Source organism: Sorghum bicolor, chromosome 7 (assembly GCF_000003195.3).
Source record: "Sorghum bicolor cultivar BTx623 chromosome 7, Sorghum_bicolor_NCBIv3, whole genome shotgun sequence".
In the NCBI taxonomy this organism is placed as follows: Eukaryota; Viridiplantae; Streptophyta; class Magnoliopsida; order Poales; family Poaceae; genus Sorghum; species Sorghum bicolor.
Genome location: NC_012876.2, coordinates 23479155 through 23497561, shown reverse-complemented (window position 1 = coordinate 23497561; position 18407 = coordinate 23479155). Strand labels below are relative to the sequence as shown.

Below are 18407 nucleotides of genomic sequence, written 5' to 3'. Positions count from 1 at the left end.
TACAGCATGACCTTTTATACAAGGCATTTAAAAATGCCTTCAAAAGTGTTCAAAATGCCTTCAAAGACCTTTTTAGGCATTCTCAAGAATGCCGGCTATAAACTGGACTCAAAAGGTCTTTTGAGGCATTTTCTCAAAACGCCTTTCAAGAGCAATATATAAAGGCATTTTTTAGCTGCCTACAATACTTTTTAAAGGCATTTTCTAGCTGCCTACAATATTTTTTATAGGCATTTTCTATAAGCCTTCAAACATTTGTGAAGGCGTTATTAAAATTCCTCCATAACCAACTCATACATGCAGAAATTTGCTAGTGATTAATATCGAAACAGCACAATTCATCGAGAAATTAACCAATAAAAGCACAAGTTAACAACACAATCCAAACATTTAAATATTCCAAGCATATATACACAGTTATATTTGTAACCAAACACAATCAATGACACAGAAAAATAATCAAATATCATCTTCCATTATGTTTGGTCCTCGAACACAGATTTCTCCTAGTTGTTCGGAGGTAGATGCTTCATTGTCTTTGCATCAACTCCTAAGACAAGTACTCCACTTGAACAAACAGGCATGGCCCTTTTGCAGGTACTCCAGGGATAGTATCCAGCAGTTTTCAGTCATACCATAACCCTGCAAGAGGAGCACCCCTGAGTTTATTGGTAACATCATTGTCATCATGACTCTCGATAAAAAAATGGCAGCAAAACTACAAGTAAACTTCTTTTCCTCGCAAAAAAAGAAGTAAACATTTTCCAGCATTTTGAACAGCATGGGGAGTATATGTCTGGTCTAAAGGTAAAACATGATGCACTCCAATAATAATACTTACACGTTCAACACTGTTAGCACTGTGTTATTTTAGTAATCACCTAAACCTGTCACAATTCTAAACACGGGGCTTCCACAACTCATAAGTCTGCAGAAGAGCAATCAACGATACCATTGTTCTTTACAATCACAGCGGAGCACACCATTCAATTCCTAGATTTTATTTTCTTGTTGGCATACCAAGACCTAGCATCAGTTCCAAATCATAAAAGAAAAGATAGTACCAATAGTACTCCTCTATAGAATCTTTCTCCCCACAACTCAAATAAGTGCATTTCTAGAATTCTTAATAACATCAATGCTACATGGAAATTACATATTTACTCATGTCAAGAGCTATTTAAGCATATAATGATTGCACTTTGGAAAGTAGAGAAAGTAAAGAGATGCTTACTTTTATACATGTGCAGGTACTGTACATGTATACAAGTATATTAATCCAGATATAGATGACATTCTCCAGTGTATGAATGTGCTACCATGTTAATGGTTAATAATCCATTGCAGTGAGCCAAACAAAATTGAAAACAGAGGAAAGGACAGAGAGGCAAAGAACCTTCCAACAAAATCCATTCTGAAGAGATGCTAGAGAACAAACAATGTGATTCCTTATTTTCTATTCATCAGCAAGAAACGGAAATCCTATAGCCAATTCCACAATATAACAGAAAAGGGCAAAATAACAAAAAAAAACAAAATAGAACAAAACAGAGAATCATAGAAAGGAACATTTAAATGGGAAAGGAGATGTCAGCCACGCATGCTAAGTTGTATAAAGTAATAGGAAACTAATGATTCAAAAGCCTTCTCTATTTTACTAAAATGTATTGTTCTATCAGGCTAATTAACTCCATAAATCATGGGATGATGATCATTTGGAAATTAAATTTACCTTTCCTCCATTCTGGACCTTAGTGATGACCTGCAGCGGGGGAAAACCTAAGTTGCGTAGCTCAGTGAGACCCTGCAACAGGAAAAGTGCAACATAATATTAAAGGGATTAAACTGGATGGACAAGATACCAAAATGAATTAGGAGCTGGGCGTTGCGCAACACGGAATTGAGGGAGGAGAGGAGCAGGGGGAGTGTCGGGGGCGACGCTCGGGAGGGGGAAGGGGCAGCCCGCCACGCTATAATTAGACAGCTGCAGAAGACAAATGGATTACACAACATGAACCTCGGATGACTTGCTCATTTTTTCTCTTCATGAGACCATTTAGTTAGTGAGTTGAATAAACCAAAAGCATAGATCTGAAAGGTCTTAGCTAACTGTAGAGTACATTGATACAGAAATGGGAAATGGCAATAACAACACAAAAGTAGGAAAAACCATGCCCTGCATTGATAATTAGATAGACAGGAAAATTATTGGATTGTATTTTTAGTTGGAGGCACAAAATTATGTAGCTCCAAGAATGATTATGACTATTATGTAGTATAAGTGTATAACAATAATCCAATATCCTTACATCCACAAAAGCGTAAGCTTGCAGGGCATTTTACAGGTAATGTTCTATGAAACCAGATTAAATACTTACATTCGCATAACATTTTATTAAGGTAGTTTTAAATTATTCAAGGATTTAATCTGTAGGAAAAACCATATGATGTATCTCTAAAAATCAAAGAGGCCACTGGGAACCACATGTATCTGCAAATTGTAAGTGGAAACTTAGCAGTTTATGTGAATTCTGTAAACTTAGCTATTTAACTGAACTCTGTAATGTCAGCAATACAAGCTGAAACTGGTGTTCATTCATAGGCCTTGCACACCCAGATGAAAGTATGGGGAGGAAACTAACCAATACAACAATGATTGAGCACAGTGGCGAAGCTAGAGCAAATTGGAGGGTGGTGCACTTGCCTTGTGGGTGCATAGACTTGTGCTATACATGGTGCATATATGGTAAAATTTTAGAAAAAATCACTGTTTTTGCAAAATTTGGGTGGTGCATTTGCACCCACTGGCTTGTAGCTAGCTTCGCCCCTGATTGAGCATAAGCTATAAGATTCAGATAGGGTTATGAAAGCATACATTGCTCACCTCTAACCAATAATTATTTCTTCAATTGCAGCAGGAACAGTAGCATATTCTAACTAGTATTACCTAGGTGCTCTCATCCATTACCTTAGTAGTAATAGCAGTAAGGGCACGGTGACCTTGATGGTGGAGATGCAGTGGAGGACCTCCCTGTCAGTGAGCTCGCGAGCACTCGCGGACGCCTTAGGCCAGGATGCAGTAGAGGACCTTCTCGTTGGTGAGCTCGCAAACCCAACAATCTCGCCACCATTTATTTAACACAGATCAAATCAAATAATCCTAGTATTTCATATAGCATCAAAATTTGATTCCAGCTCGGTATTAACTAGCACCATTTATTTAACACAAATCAAATCAAATAGAGAAAATTGAGAACACATTTTGAATCAATCAACATCTCAATAGAGGCTTCAGATGATTGGTGGCTATGTGGATATACCTAGATTAGTAGTCATAGCAGAGAACAACGATGCTTGTGTAGGAACGTAATTAACTCAATGATGCTTGCGGAGGAGCTCTTCAGGATCTCAACCTCCTCGTCGGTGACCTCAGCGTGGGCACAGCTTCCTGACCTCGACGAAGCGAAGGCATGGTGGTGGTATGATGGTCGGCGTTGGCAGGGACCTCTTCGTCGGCGGCCGCGAACACCTGATGCTGCACCACCCGAGTACCAAACCCGCACTCCAGTGAGCAAGGAACGAAACCCCATACGACGGAGGGAGGAGTAGAGGGGGTTCAGGACGCGGGCGGGAGGGGCTGACCTGAACACGAAAATGCGGATGAAACGACGTCGTCGACCCCACGGCAGGGAAGATGTCCTCCTCGGAGCGTCGCCACGCCGCAACGAGCAAGGGCCTGAGCGGTGCATAGGGGCGGCATAGGGCGTACACCTCGACATACGGCGGCTTGAGGAAGCAGCGACCCTCGCATGCACGGATCCAGTCGCTGCCGCCGTCCGCGCGCCCAGATCCAGCTGCCGCCGCCACCCGCGCGTTGGAATCCCAACGCCGCAGCAGCCCGCGTGCCCGGATCTGGCCACCGAGAGAGACGAGGAGCGGGATGGACTGGAGTTCGGGTCACGTGGGGGTGGGTATTCGGCAAACGTGAGGTTCCGTAAGGCCGTAATAGACTATTTTTCGTGTCTGTGCTTTGGCCTTTTTATGGGCCCGTTGCTCGACCCAATTTTCTTTACAATTTGACTTTTTTTAAAGAAAATTCACATTTGGACTCCTGGATGACAAAAATCCAGTTTTGAACCCAGGGGGACGACGCCATGAACCATGACGTTGAGGTAAGACAGCTCGACGCCACAGACCACGACGTCGAGGTCCCTGCCACAACCCAGCATGGCGACTACGTGGCATCTTACGTGGTACGGGGTCGACGCCGTAGATCATGGCGTCGAGGTTGACACCGTAGATCAGGGCGTCGAGCCTGGATTTACAAATCACCGCCCACCCTTCCCTAACCGTGGCCTCTTTCACTTTTTCTTCTTCCCTCTCGGTTGTTTCCTCCCCCAAACTCGACCTATAAACTTGAATCCACTATTTTGACCATCAAAAGTTCGATTTGATCTAGAGATCTTGAACAAACAGGTATACTCTCTCACCTCTTACTTTTTGACGCATTGATTTGACCTATATGAGGTGTATTTTGTAGACTTAGATACACAATTACTAGGTTTTTGAAGGGATTAATAATACTTGTATTATGCAATGTAGGATGCCACGACATGGAAAAGGTAGCAACCCAAGGTAACCTTTCCACATGTTTCGCTAATTTTCATTCATTGTTGTTCATCAATTGAGCATCAGGCACGACAACCACATCTTCTACACCCACCTCTTGACTGTGTAACAGGGGATAAGAGGGTGCTGGATTGTCTAGTTGTAGTGAGAACCCACCAAGGGGTGGTTGGCCATTAGGAGGAGAACATACTAGAGGGGTTGCCTCCTTTGACAACTTGTGCACAACCAAATCTAGACATTTAAACTCATTCTTTATGATAGTTTTGACATATTTTTTCTATTGAACCTCTGATACAATTGGGACCAATTGTCTAAAGATTGTCTCTAACCTGCCATGGTGAAGTACCCCCTCAACTAAGATGTCATCTTCATTTGAATGACATTTAAGCTCATCATGAGCACTACCCATCAACTCAGAAAACAATGGCCGCTCATCAAACATTAAAGGCACCCTTTGCATTCCAACAAAAGAGACATTCCCAAACTGATCTTCCTCCACACTTCCTCCATGATACACGGTGACTACGTTGTCCATCTAATTGATAAGCAGAACACCCAAGTTACTAGGGATTTAACTAATACAAGTAGAACTATAGTACACATACGAATTACTATGTATATGTGTATCTAAAATAATAAGAGCCTAACTAACTACCTATCTATAACTAATATGTGCACCTAGTATATATAACTACAAGTATTAATACATAACTAATATATAACTAAATAATACAAAGTCCAAAAACAATTATTATTATCTAAATACCTAAATTTGGTTAAACAATTAAGCTCAAACATAACTAAGTAACTACCTACCTAATCTAATCTAACAAAATAACCTTACCTACTATATATAACTACAAGTATTAATACATAACTAATATATAACTAAATAATACAAAGTCCAAAAACAATTATAACTATCTAAATACCTAAATGTGGTTAAATAATTAAGCTCAAACATAACTAAGTATGTAACGACCTAATCTAATCAAACAAAATAACCGTCCTATGTAAATAAATTTTCTAAACTAAATTTGTTACTAATTCTAAACTAATTACTATCTAAATTATCTAAACTAGAAGCACTAATTCATCGAGGAAGAAATTTACTTTGGGCAGCCGAGGTGGCCAGAGGAGGTGTTGCAGCTCAACAAAGAATGCCGGAGCCCGCCGTCCGGGAGGACCTCCGGCGAGCACCGCTGGTCCACCCATGCCTCCGCAAAAATGAGGAGGACGACGGCCGGGACGTGCATGGCGCGGACGGCGGCGGTTGCACGTGGGGGGCTCGGACGGCTGGTCGCGGACGGGCTGGGCGCGAACGGCTTCACGGCGGCCCGCGCACACGGCTCCGACAGCGGCGGTCGCAGGCGGCTAGATGGCGGCGGTGCAGGTGGCTCGATGGCGGCGGTGCAGGCGGCTCGACGGCGGTGGCACAGCTAAAATCGACGGCGGCGGCTTGACAAGCGAGCAGCCGAGAGAATGGAGAGCCTGGGCGCGACGGGTCCTATAGTCAAGAGCTTGATGCCGTGATCTGTGGCGTCGAGCTCGACGTTACACGCCATGATGTGTGGCATCGAGCTTTGCCACGTCAGCCGCCATGCCAGCCGCCACGGAGGGCTAGGTCATGGAGCTCGACGCCGTGAACCACGGCGTCGAGACATGTAACATCAACGCCCTGTTCCACGGCGTTGAACCCCTGGGTCCAAATCTAAGTTTGTGTCGCCCAGAGGTCTAAATGTTATTTTTTTCAAAAAATGGGCCGAATTGTAAAAAAGTTAGGGTTGCTTGATGCGTGCCAATAGAAGGACTAGAATAAAGTGGTGACGTCGGTGTGATCAAACAAATGGTTATTTGGTCTCATAAGAGAATTTGTATCATAGAAACTTGCATAAAACATAATTAGTTTACTACTCTCTGGCTTCATGGGGAAGAGGAACAAACGGTTACAAGGCAGAAGGGAGAGAACGTTCGAGCCTAGGTAGTAGAGCCTTGAGTTGCATTGGAGTGAGATGGGTGTGCCCACTAGCTTTACAATCAAACAGAAGTGCGAGGGAGTGGTGGTGATGACGCTTCACCATCATTACAAATTTGGTGGTCTGTACTGTAATCAACTGGATTGGATACTAGGTGTGCCGGTATGTGTCATGAACAGTGGACTCTGCCTCCATTATTGTCTAGTGGCGGCACATGATTGAAACACACGTATATTTGCTAGTTATTAAAAGAATACTAATATATGCGAAACCGGTCCTGCAAGTCATATAACACTATGTAAAAACGACACATAATCATCAGTTCGGATATAGACGCCAAACCCAAAACGCGTCTCTAGCAAACTATCACGGACGCATGTTAACAAACGACCGTCTGTAGCAATCCAGCTGAAGACAGCGCTCAGTGATAGTCAAAGACGCGTCTGTAATTTTAAGAATTACACACCCGTCAAGAACAAGCGTCTGAACTAGTAATACTGACGTGCGTTGACAACAGACGTCTATACTAATTCAAATGTCACAGACACGCTTTAAGTTTCAGACACTTGTAAGGTACGCTTGTCTTTATTATTTGGAGATCACAGACGCGTCCTGCTGACGATAGCTTACAAGCGTCTAAGTATTTCCCTAGCCTCGGGTGCATCGATCGATCGAGCGCGCGGCACGGCGCCCGTGGGGCTCGGCAGGGGCCCGGCAGGCCGGCGCCCCGCGCTGCCGGGCCTGACAGCCAGCGCGCGCGCCCGCAAACGGCGTGCGCGGGTATGCGCGCGGCGGCGCCGCGCCAGGGCGGGCGGCGTGGCGGGCGGCGGCGGAAGAAAGCTCGCGCTCCATTCTGTCGCGCGGATGCCTGTGCGCGTCCCGGAATATATAAGCGAGCGTGTACTGCGCGCATCCCGGCGCGTCGATTGTCGGCGTCGACGTCGTCGATCGACCCTCGATCTCCCGCGCGCAAGCTTCCAAGTATTTTTTTTCTATTAGCGTGATTACTGCTGCTGCAGGCTACGCCGGCTTCACGTGCTCCAATCTGGGACTGGGCCGACGATTCTGGGATTAGCTAGGCTTCCTGGGCCTCCCTAGGTGGGCTTTGCATTGCGTGCTGCTGCTTGCTTTTTTTTAATTACCCGTGCACCATGGGTTCTCAGTGAACTGCTACCTCTACAAAGCTACAAGCCTACAACATGAGAAAGCAGACGACATAAGCTGCTTGTGGTCTGTTGGCGAAATTTTTTCCCCAACTACAAAGTATAACTTACTAGTATAGTGCCCGTACTAACGTCATTGCTTCATTTGAAGAATGCACATATAAACAACCTTTTATAGTTTAAGTTTCATGTAATTGTATATAACCATATATATAATCTGAAAACAAGATATTTTAGTGCTTGTCCTTACGCTACGAACCACATTAAGGTCAAAGATTATTCTGTCAAATTTGAAGTACTTAGTTAATTGTTCTTCACTACAGTTGTTTCCATAGTGCTAAACTGAGCACTAAGAGTTCAAACATTGCATAAACTAATTGTAACTTCTGAGAAGTTAGGAAAATGAATCATTGTTCACTACCACTCCACAACTATCTCCCTCTACTTTTGGCTTACCATGAATATACTCGTCTCCCAGATAGAGGATAGCTGCTGCCTGAGAGTTCCCCGATTATCTCTTAATCATATCAGTGAATCCAGTTAAACATGTTTATCAAAGAAGTTTAACTGTACCAGCTTTCTATAGACCAATCTGAAAGCAAAAGGTTGTAAACAGATTTTTATGCTTGCAGTTCAAGCCAGAACCTTTTAGGGTACCATAACAATATATTATAAGTTGGTGTCCATAACACAATGAGCACAATTCAAGCTATATATATACGTACATTCATAATCGTCTCTCGATCACAAATCAAAAGACTTAAGCAGTTTGCTTGGGACATATTAGCATGGGTGGCTAAAACAATTCCATCTCGGTGACCACAAAATAGATCTCCTTGATCTGGATCGCGTGCATGCAGAAACTACTGCGACGCTGATGCCGCTGAACAAAACACCGTCTTTAGCCTAATGGATTGATATCCTTCCTACAAGGACAACGACAATGTGTTGTTACTAGATTGTATGTACAAAAGGAAAGAGAAGTTATGTAGCACAATACCTTGTCCTGTAGAAAAGTCTGTAGTGCCTTGTCCAGACCTATACAGTAGGACCTACTAAATCCAAGTATCTCACCAACCGATGCTTCTATCAGCGCCACTGTATCTTAACAAGGCGCCCTGGCTACAAGGTCTATGGCTTCATTTGCTTTGTGTGCTGCTTCCACAGACTTCTCTGCACACAGCTGCATTTCAACCATGTACTCATTGTAGTTGTTCAACTCATAGAGCAATCTAGCAAGAGTGGGATAGTTCCGGTCAAGTATGGTATAGCCAAGTTCGTTTGTCGTGCACCGTAGGTATCGATAGATGGCAGCCGCTTCTGCCTCGAATAATGTCACTGCCTGGGTAGATCGGTATATCTTGCTGAAAAGGGTGCTCGAGATAACTGTATGGAAGCTTCCATCTGCTGCTCTCTTACTTGTAAGAGACGACGGTGTTCTATGCAGCCTGTAAACAACAGCAGTGACAATAGCTCTGAGATAGGCCGTGGGACAACTTGATGTGTTTGCCTGCTTTTGAAATAATAGATAGCAACAGTCATGTTATTGTTAGAGGTAACATATAGAAGAAACAACTATTGCAGCATGTCTTCGCAGAAGGAGCTGATGATACCTCATAGATGGATGGGCTGCTCCTGAATCTTCTTAGGCCAATGGGCGCAGTGAGGTTAGCATGTAGGGTCTGTAGCATAGTGCCAACAGAGACCACTTCCTTCTCTATCTGCTGCACCTGATGCTTTACTTCACTGAAGGCTGATGCACCGGGAAAGGACTGAGCACAGTTGTATATGTCCTGAATAGCTGGATCAAGATCTAGATACAGCTGGTAAGCAGCATCGTAGATCTGATGGCATGATATCTTAGACTTAAGCAGGGCGTTATACTTTTGGTTGTACAGGTTCTTGAGCTCCAGAATCATTAAGTAGCTGAAATCCAACATAGGGCCTGGTGCACAAGCTGAAGAGAAAACAAGGAATTAGAAAACATTTTTTATCTGTATGGCCTAGCTAAACTAGGACGAGCAACGTCGACAGCAATGGAAATGAATAAGGGAGTGTCAATTTTTGTACCTGGAAGTGTCCTACACTGTAGATACGCTTCATCATGGAGCTCAGGTACGTAAATCTTGCTGCTATCTAGCTCAGCAGCTGGCGTCGTGTTGGAAACATTTATGTAAGGGAAAGGATGGTATATACAGTGCTAAACTGATTAAATTTGGTAACTTACCTAGTCTGAAATGTGCAGCCTTCCACTGAGCGATTGCTGCAAAATCAAAGTTCTGTAAGCATCGTGATTGCCTCGGCACAGCTGCTATTTTTATAATATAAACCTCAAAGAACAGTACTAAGCGCACATGATGTTGGACGCGATTGACAGCGTGGATCTAAAGAAATTAGGGACTTTTCTTAGCAGTTAGCAGGTACCAACCAACAATGCAGGCTATTGGATTAAATAAGAGGGAACTAAAACGCACTGGCTGACTAAAGATAGAAATAGGAGCAAATAGATCGAAGACAGGTTCATTTACAGAGCCTATATGTTTGTTTAGCATTGTGAACCATATACATAATAGGACAAATTCCGTACTGTGGTCCTACATAAGTATCTTTGATAGCAAAGTTAAACAAGCAAGTCTATTGACCAAACGTAGTAAAGCTCTAAGTCTAAGGTACTTAGAAATGTCAGAAGACAATGAGAAGCCTATATGAAAAACAAGACCTCTATCAACCTTTATACTACCCCAATCCTTCTTTGAACATGAGCAGATCACGGTATAAAAAACATGAGGCATATACATTAAACCCGGTGATAACAAAACCGAAGCATATACCCTAAAGTCGTATCACCTTCGGGGTTCCGATCAACGATCCACGGCAGATCAAAGCTCTCATACTCAAGACACCATGACACCAAGTCTACACTGAAGCCTTCTCCATCCAGCGTCCGGCAGCCAAGAAGATACAGGTGAGCTGAAGCCAACGCTGTTCTGAAGATGTAGTTCGGAGCAACGTATGTAACGCTGAACTTGTCCAGGAACTGTTTCAGTTGCTGTTCAAGCTCCAGACATGTCTGGAGTGGGCTTTTTAGAAGTGGCTGATCCGATTTCTTCAGCCTGCCAACAACCAGAAGCAGCTTCCATGTCCATGGCAATGAAACATAGCAAAGCATAGGCATCAACTAAGTATGTGCACGTAATCGAATCAACCATGTCGTGTTCTAGGTGGTGCATCTTTCTTACGTTCCATAGGAAACATCGTGTCCTTGCAAGCAATGCAGGGCACGCAGCGTAGCTCGTTTCTTCGGCTGCAGGTAGACGAGCGTACTTAGACACACAAAACATTATAAGAACATGTAACATGATAACCAAACAACCGCCAGTGTGCTGCCTCAACCTACAGGTGGTCTGTCCCTATGAGTGCAGGCCAACATGGCAAAAGGTAACCATCAAAGGCTAAAGAAACCAATCTACTAAACTGAAAGGCACTGTGCTGCACTGACAAACACATATTTGTAGCCACAAATGTGCAGACCGGTAAAAGAACCAAAAGTCAGCTCTGAATAATTACAGCAGGAGCCATAAGCTAGCTACAAATCGAAGTGCATGGCCGCTACATGTACATATATGTTTTCATAATCTTGCTAGCATTCATGACTGGAAACAGAGAATAGAGGACATGTGCAATCCAAAGAAAATCAAGAAACCTTGGTTATTCCAAGTCCATCGCACTGTCATCTATAATCAATATATCTGTTTTCATAAGACTAAAAGAATTCATGTTCGAAAATCGACCACACAGGACAGATGAGAAGAAGCAACAAGGATGTAAATCAAAATTTATGTACAAAAAGCACAGACGACATACATGAAGATATGGCCAAGGATATAAATTCCACAATCATTTTAGGCTAGTTCACTTAAGTGGAATACACATAGGCATGGACAAAACCATAACTACAAAATCCAAATAGATGAGAACCTGGAACTGGCACAAGCCCAACATGTTAATGAACCTGCCCAAGAAGGCAACCCTGTTTGTAAGCACGGATGAATGTACAGTAGATCTATGATAAACTAAAGATTGTCCGAACCATAGTGTTTCAATCAGCAAGGCTAAAAACGCTAATCTACTAAACTAAAAGCAAGGGTCGTGGATTGACCAACACATTCTGCAGACACAAATCTGGGTCCTGGTTAAAGAACCGAAAGTCAGTTCTGAATATCTATGCAGGCCCGGCCCTGGGGCGGCGTGAGAGGAGCAAATGCCCTAGGCCCAGAGAGCCGATGGGCCCCTCACGCAGCCGAGACTCCTTGGGCTCGCGACGGCGCGAGACTCTTCGACTGCGACTGCGAGTTGCGTCACCGGCGGCCAGGCACCGGCAGACAGGCACGCCCGCATCCGCAAGTGAATGGCAGGGGGTGAACGACAACAACTGAACTCTGAACGTGATCCACAACCGTATTGCCACAACCGCATAGGTACGATGAATTTGTGTGACTACTGTTTCCTATGATCTCTGTTCCCTTAACATGTACAGCAGACCGCTAAGATTAATTGGTGATTCAGATTTCAGAGACCTTGACAGACATGATTTGGGATTTCAAATTGTAATTGAGTATTCAAATATTCAATCTGCTAGGCACTTGACTCCTATGGTAGTGTATAATTGTTTAATCTTTGTCAATTTTTCTTTGTATATAATTATTTAATCTTTGACTAATTTTTTCTCCCTAAGCTGAAAGAAGCTTCTTAAAATAAAAACTGGCCAATAAATATTTGAGATATACTTACAATGTCATAAGAGAGCTTAAATGGATTGACAACATTATACATTGAGAAGCAATTGTGGATGAGATTGATATTGAAACCATCATTGCTGACTTCGCATCATAGAATATTAGTAGAAAATTTTAGTCAATTTAACATTTATATAAATTATTTCATATGAGTATTGCTTTTGCATATATATATACTAGCAATGAGTAACACTAATAGTATTATCATGTCTAGGTCCAAAATTTTTTAGTTTCGTTTTAGGTCCAAAAATACTCAGGACCGGCCCTATATCTATGGTAGGACCGAGCCGTGTACATGCCATAAATCCAAAGCGCATGGGCTGTACATGAACATCTTTTTTCCACAAAGTAAAACGGAGGAAGTAAAGAAACAAGAAACAGAGGAACATGTCTCCTAAACACCGAGCAGTAAACAGTAGATCTAGGACAGAATCAAGATTTCCTGACTGTAGTGCTTCAATCAGTAAACAACCAAACTGTTCAAATCGCAAATTGAGCAGGAAATCGATGCTGGCACGCTCATTTCCTAGATAAAGAGTAGAGATAAAGAGAGGAGGAGAGGAAACTTACTTATCGACTGGATGAAGCAGAACAGAGCCGCGCTGAGCCGCCGGAGAAGAGCGTGGCGTTAGGGGAAATAGAGCAGCGACGCCCAAACTGAGAAGGCCTGCACGACCCTGGCGAAGATAATCACCGGTGAGGAGTGCTCAGCAAGGAATGTGGAAGGTTGGCGCGCGGAGGCTTCTAGGCGACGCCTCGCTGCCTCCCTCGTTGCCTCGGTATATGTACCGCTGCACACGACTTGGCTTCCGTGTTCACTCCAGATTCTCGGCAGCCATGGGTCGCAGATCTTCTATGGGTCGTAGGTGCTCGGTGGCCGGCCCACGATGTGCAAGACCGGCCGGCCTGCTGCTAAACGAGGCAGACAAGGCTCCTAGGCTCTGGAGCCCAACTACAATGTATGGCTTGGTCTGTACCCTCGGGCCAGCGGCAGCGACAGCCAACGTGGCCCGCAGCCTCACCGGCGGCCCGCGGCCAACCGGGGGGGCGACGGCGGCCGACCTATAGCGGGCCTGCTCTCGTTGCTCATCCTCTAGAAACGCCGGTGTCGGCCTTCACCAGCAAAGAAGATAGAGCAGGGAAGAAGGTCACAACAAAGACCGTCTCGGGAGCCGGCGAGCGACTGCAGACAGCGGGGGCCTACAGTCGCCCTGCTCGCCCACGGCCGCCAGCCGGCAATGCGCGCCTCATCGGCGTCTCGTGAGCAGCCGGGTCGATGGCGACGGCCGGCGCGTAGCCGACCTGCTCGCCCGCACCGGCGGCCACGGTCGTTCACGACCAGGCAGGACGGCGGCGTCCAGCGGCCAAGCGGCATCCAGCGGGGCCCGCAACCTCACGGGCAGGTTGTGCGGCGTCGGCGGCGCGCGCCCTCGCGCCCTGCATCGAGAGCTATCGACGCCCACGCCTCCGAGTTCAGAGGTGACGAGTTCAGGGGTGAAGTAGTCCACCCTAGTTTGGGAGATTATGTAATTTTTTTTCCAAAAAAAAGCCAGATATAGTTGGGTTTGAACCGGACATCAATCAGAGTAACCAATAATAGGAATTAGGCTCTCCACAGTGGTGAGTCACTTTTTTGTGGAGAGAGAAAACCAGTGAGTTGGCTCTTCTGGTGGGCCAAGCAAATAAAATATTATTTTATTCTCTTGAGCAACACACATGCACTTCAATATCCCTCTCCTTGGCATTAATACTATTTTTGCTTGCTCCATAGACTCATACCACCAATTAAAATATTCTCATGATTTTCTTTAAAAGCACCACCGGAGAAGTGCTGTAAAATTCCGATGTGATAGAGAATTTTGAAAAGAAAATTGGGTTTTGGGATAAACTAAGCTAATATCATCTCACTTTAAATAGGGCACCACCAGAGGATTAGCTTTTTTTTTACACGTATCTCAAATTGGATCAATTCTACACTAAGGAAAGAAACAATAATGTTAATGATATCGAACAATTGTACACAAAGAAAGAAATATTATTCGCTGATTTATTGTGCGAGAAAATCATGACTAGTAGAAAAAGTACGGCTTATAAGACAAGCGAACATGCTCCTAATATTCATGACATCAAGCAATTATCATTTAAAGATTCTGTGTCACATCTTTGTCAAATACAAATAAAAATTCTACGGTGTTCGTTTTGCAAAAAGTTTTGGAACTAAACAAGGTCTGAATATATACACAATTTCTTGGTATATAGATATTTTTTTAGTTTTAACTGTTGGTACTAGTTTATATAATTTTTTTAGTTTTATAAGGACTCAAATAGCACATATATATGACCGGTGCTAGCTTTCATGGCAAATTTGCGATAGTATCTCAATTCATTTTTTTATTTTATTGTGTATTAATTATTAGTATGTTATTTTTAAGCAACTCAATGACAGAAGAGAAGGTGGAAACTTCCACCGTTAGCTAATTTAAGCCCGAAGCATGCAGGCGTGAGTGACCAAAAGTGAATGGAAAAAAAACATATTGACCATGGCTTGTTGTCTTTGTATTTTTGGCCTTGTTCACCCCAAAACTAAATTTTTTCAAGATCTCAGTCATCACATGGAATCTTACGGCACATGCATGGAACATTAAATATAGATAAAAATAAAAAACTAATTACACAGTTTGCCTCTAAATCGCGAGACAAATCTTTTAAGCCTAGTTTTCAAATAAAAATGGAACTAAACAAGGCCTTTGTCAAATAAAAACGAAAATGCTACAATGTCATTTTTCCAAAAAAAAATGAAACTAAACAAGGCCTTTGTTGGATAAAATTGAATTTAAACACGATAAAAAAACTAGGTTATCAGCATAGCAAATTTCAATTTTCTCTTTGTATGTAATTGTGTAACCTGTAACTTGTTGTATAGCGTTTGACGGCACGCTTCAAATCGTATTTTCCTCGTGATACGCTCTTTCAAACCATCAACCCTAAGTATATATTTTTCTTTTGAGAAGTGAAACTTTACAAACTGTGTCAAAAAAATCAAATCATGTACTTATTCCATGTACAAATAAATGGTTGCATAAATCTGAACTTGTTGTATATAGTGTTTAATTTGACGGCACGCTTCAAAAATGATGTGTTGATTGTTTAGTTGGCCCTAAAATCCAAAAAAAAAAAAAATCAAAATCCCTATCACATTGAATGTTGTAGCATATGCATAGAGCATTAAAAATAGGTAAAAAATAAGTAATTGCACAATACCTATAATTTACGACATGGATTATTGATTTTGAGCCTATTTTAGGCCACATTTTGAATAATATTTATTAAATACAAATGAAAGTGATGAAAATCTAAAAAAATTGCAAAAATTCTCATGGACTAAACCAAAAACTTTTCGGAGCAACTTGTTGGAGCTCGAAAGCTCCAACATTTTTGGTTCTTTGCGTGGCACCCGCGGCCAAGTGGAATATTCTAAGGTCCTAGATGGCTCGAGGAGGGTGAATAACCTATTAAAAAACTTCAAAACACTAGAGCAAATTGTTAGTAACACAAATGGCTATAAATGCAGTTTGCTCTAGCTCTAATTGTTAGGTAAGCCTCCTATTGCAATTCTAGTATTTATAGTCACTGTCACACCCATATTTTAAGAATAAAATAGGATGCATAAAAGACTCATATGTGTCCCAGAAACAGTCGCACACATAAGTAGACAAATCTCAAATGTACCATTGCAGTGTTTATTACATAGCGGAATATAATATATGACATAGTCTCATACAAAAATGATAGCATGAAGTAACAACGCTCTCGACAGAAGCTCCACACAGGGACACTGCTGACTGGTTGACTCCAAACCTAGTACTCATAACGGTAATCCTCATTCCAGTCATCTTCATTATCATAACCTGGGGGTGTTGGGAAATTGCAAGAGTGAGCACATATCGTACTCAACAAGTATAACCAGGGATTCATGAGGCTCAAATAGCTGACACGGGTTTGACTGCATTTAGCTTTTAATAGTGGATAGCAAGTTCATAATTAAATAGCAATTGCCAAGGTAGCATAAATAATCCATTAATCCCACGATTAAGTGTAAGCATAATTAATTCTTAACATAAACGATAATCAAATGAACATAACAACTTAATAAGCTCATCGTCGGCGCAGCAAGAACCCCCAAGGCCGCTCATAACCGTGAGCACGGCTAGTATACCAGTTTTACACTCTGCAGAGGTTGTACATCTTTACCCATGAGTCATGATTTACCCTTTCGCCCGAGGTAGCTAATCTCTTAACCCCCTTCCTAGGGAGGTCGGCAGGGATCACTATGAAGCCTTTCAAAAGTTTGTCTAACAAGTTAGGGCCGCAAGGTTTCCTTTGCGCGTAGATATAGAGCCCCCCTTCCGATGGCACAATGACTCGCAGCCTATACACATACAGACAGAGGCCACACTATACCCAAAACGGTTCAGCCCCTCCGCCCTTTCGGGTAACCTCTAACAAGCTAGATAAGGGCTTCATACTGAGCTAAAGCCAGAGCCATTATAGCCCTCATGGTTGCACTGTTGTCCCGGTGATTACTTACAGACAAGATCTCATACAGTTATTTGTCATTCTTTTATGTTCATTGCATAGCTATTAATCATCTTACAAGATCATGGATTATATCAAGCACTAGCACATCTACAACAAATGCATATCAAGTAGGTAGCAAGGAATACAGTTAACAATCATCTATGATTTTGCTAAGGTCGTCAAGGTGATAGCATGCATATGATATATATGTATTTATAAGTGAATAGGTAACAAGGATGATCCCTAGTTATACTTGCCTTGATTAAAGCTCTCCTGAGCCTGCTGCTGGCCTTCAAAAGATTGACCTTGATCACCGACGTATCGCTCACCGTCTATAACCGATCATCAATCAACAACACGCATTCCAATGTAGACAATCATACACGAAGCAAACAAGCTATAATTAGAACAATACACCAAACAGTGGTAAAACAAGGATAAAAGTTTAGAAAAATATTCTACGCAGCGCTACGATCATCCAAACGCAAAGTTCACGAAAATCGGAATTAAAACGTGAAAGATATGAATTTTCTAAGATTTCCTATAGAGAAATAATTAATTAAATGCTACTGCAAAAATAAAAAGTTTCAAAACAGTAAACTAATATTTCTAACATGTAGAGCATATAATTACGAACCTAACGCAATTTGAATGGACAAAAACGGAATTAAAATGAATATTTTATGAGCAAACTAAATCCAGTGGCAATTGTGTAATTTCTGGAAAACGTATTTTACTCAACCGGTTAGGAAATACGCTTTCGGAGAGTTGAGTAACGGAATCGTCTCAGGGCGCCAAGGACTGCGGCTCGATTTCCAATTTCACCAGGGACTCTTTAACAATTTTTACCCCAAAGGGGTAAGTTCTAATCACGGCCGTCCGTGATCGATCCGACGGTCCTCAGGCCTCCGGGGAGAGCCAGGCGACGGCCGGCCGTCTGCCTCCTCTCCGGCGCGGTGGTCGCCATGGACAGAGCTCCTGAGCTCGCCGGCGTCCGCTGGCTTCTTGTTTCCGAGCACCGTTTCAAGAAAGAAAAGCACCATCGGAACGAGGAGCTCACCGCGAACTCGAGGAGGTGCTTTGCTGGGGCCGAAGAACGACGGGAGGAGCTAGCGGCGCGCGGCAAGGCGCTCGGCTTGCGGCGAGATCCCGTCTGGCGGCTGCTGTAGCTAGGGCACGGATTTCGCGCGGCGAAGATGGGAAACACGTGCGGGGGCGATGCTAGGGATTATATAGGGGCTCGGCTAACGCGTTTGGCAAGTAAT

General features: G+C 43.1%; 1 protein-coding gene and 1 long non-coding RNA gene across 3 annotated transcripts; both read right to left on the bottom strand.

The window, feature by feature from the left end:
• On the bottom strand, positions 389 to 3989 carry LOC110437134. 2 transcript variants are annotated; one of them, XR_002455262.1, is made up of 5 exons: positions 3643 to 3989; positions 3321 to 3535; positions 2969 to 3160; positions 1733 to 1984; positions 389 to 642 (listed from the first exon to the last, which is right to left on the bottom strand). It is a non-coding gene; the product is annotated as an uncharacterized LOC110437134 (long non-coding RNA). The 2 variants fall into 2 exon arrangements; XR_002455263.1 differs by having other exon boundaries at positions 2969 to 3535.
• Positions 8323 to 11066, bottom strand: LOC110436927. The gene is made up of 7 exons (XM_021464651.1): positions 11008 to 11066; positions 10616 to 10881; positions 9996 to 10031; positions 9839 to 9916; positions 9382 to 9725; positions 8769 to 9281; positions 8323 to 8694 (listed from the first exon to the last, which is right to left on the bottom strand). Exons 5-6 carry the CDS (start codon positions 9706 to 9708, stop codon positions 8874 to 8876), a joined length of 735 nt encoding a protein of 244 aa, XP_021320326.1. The 5' UTR covers positions 9709 to 9725; positions 9839 to 9916; positions 9996 to 10031; positions 10616 to 10881; positions 11008 to 11066; the 3' UTR covers positions 8323 to 8694; positions 8769 to 8873.

Bases quoted from the DNA above. Each gene is read 5' to 3' on its own strand.
- LOC110436927 (XM_021464651.1), bottom strand. From the start codon at position 9,708: ATGTTGGATTTCAGCTACTTAATGATTCTGGAGCTCAAGAACCTGTAC. The intron at 9,282-9,381 runs GTATCATCAGCT...TTATTTCAAAAG, and splicing joins GCAGCCCATCCATCTATGAG to CAGGCAAACACATCAAGTTG.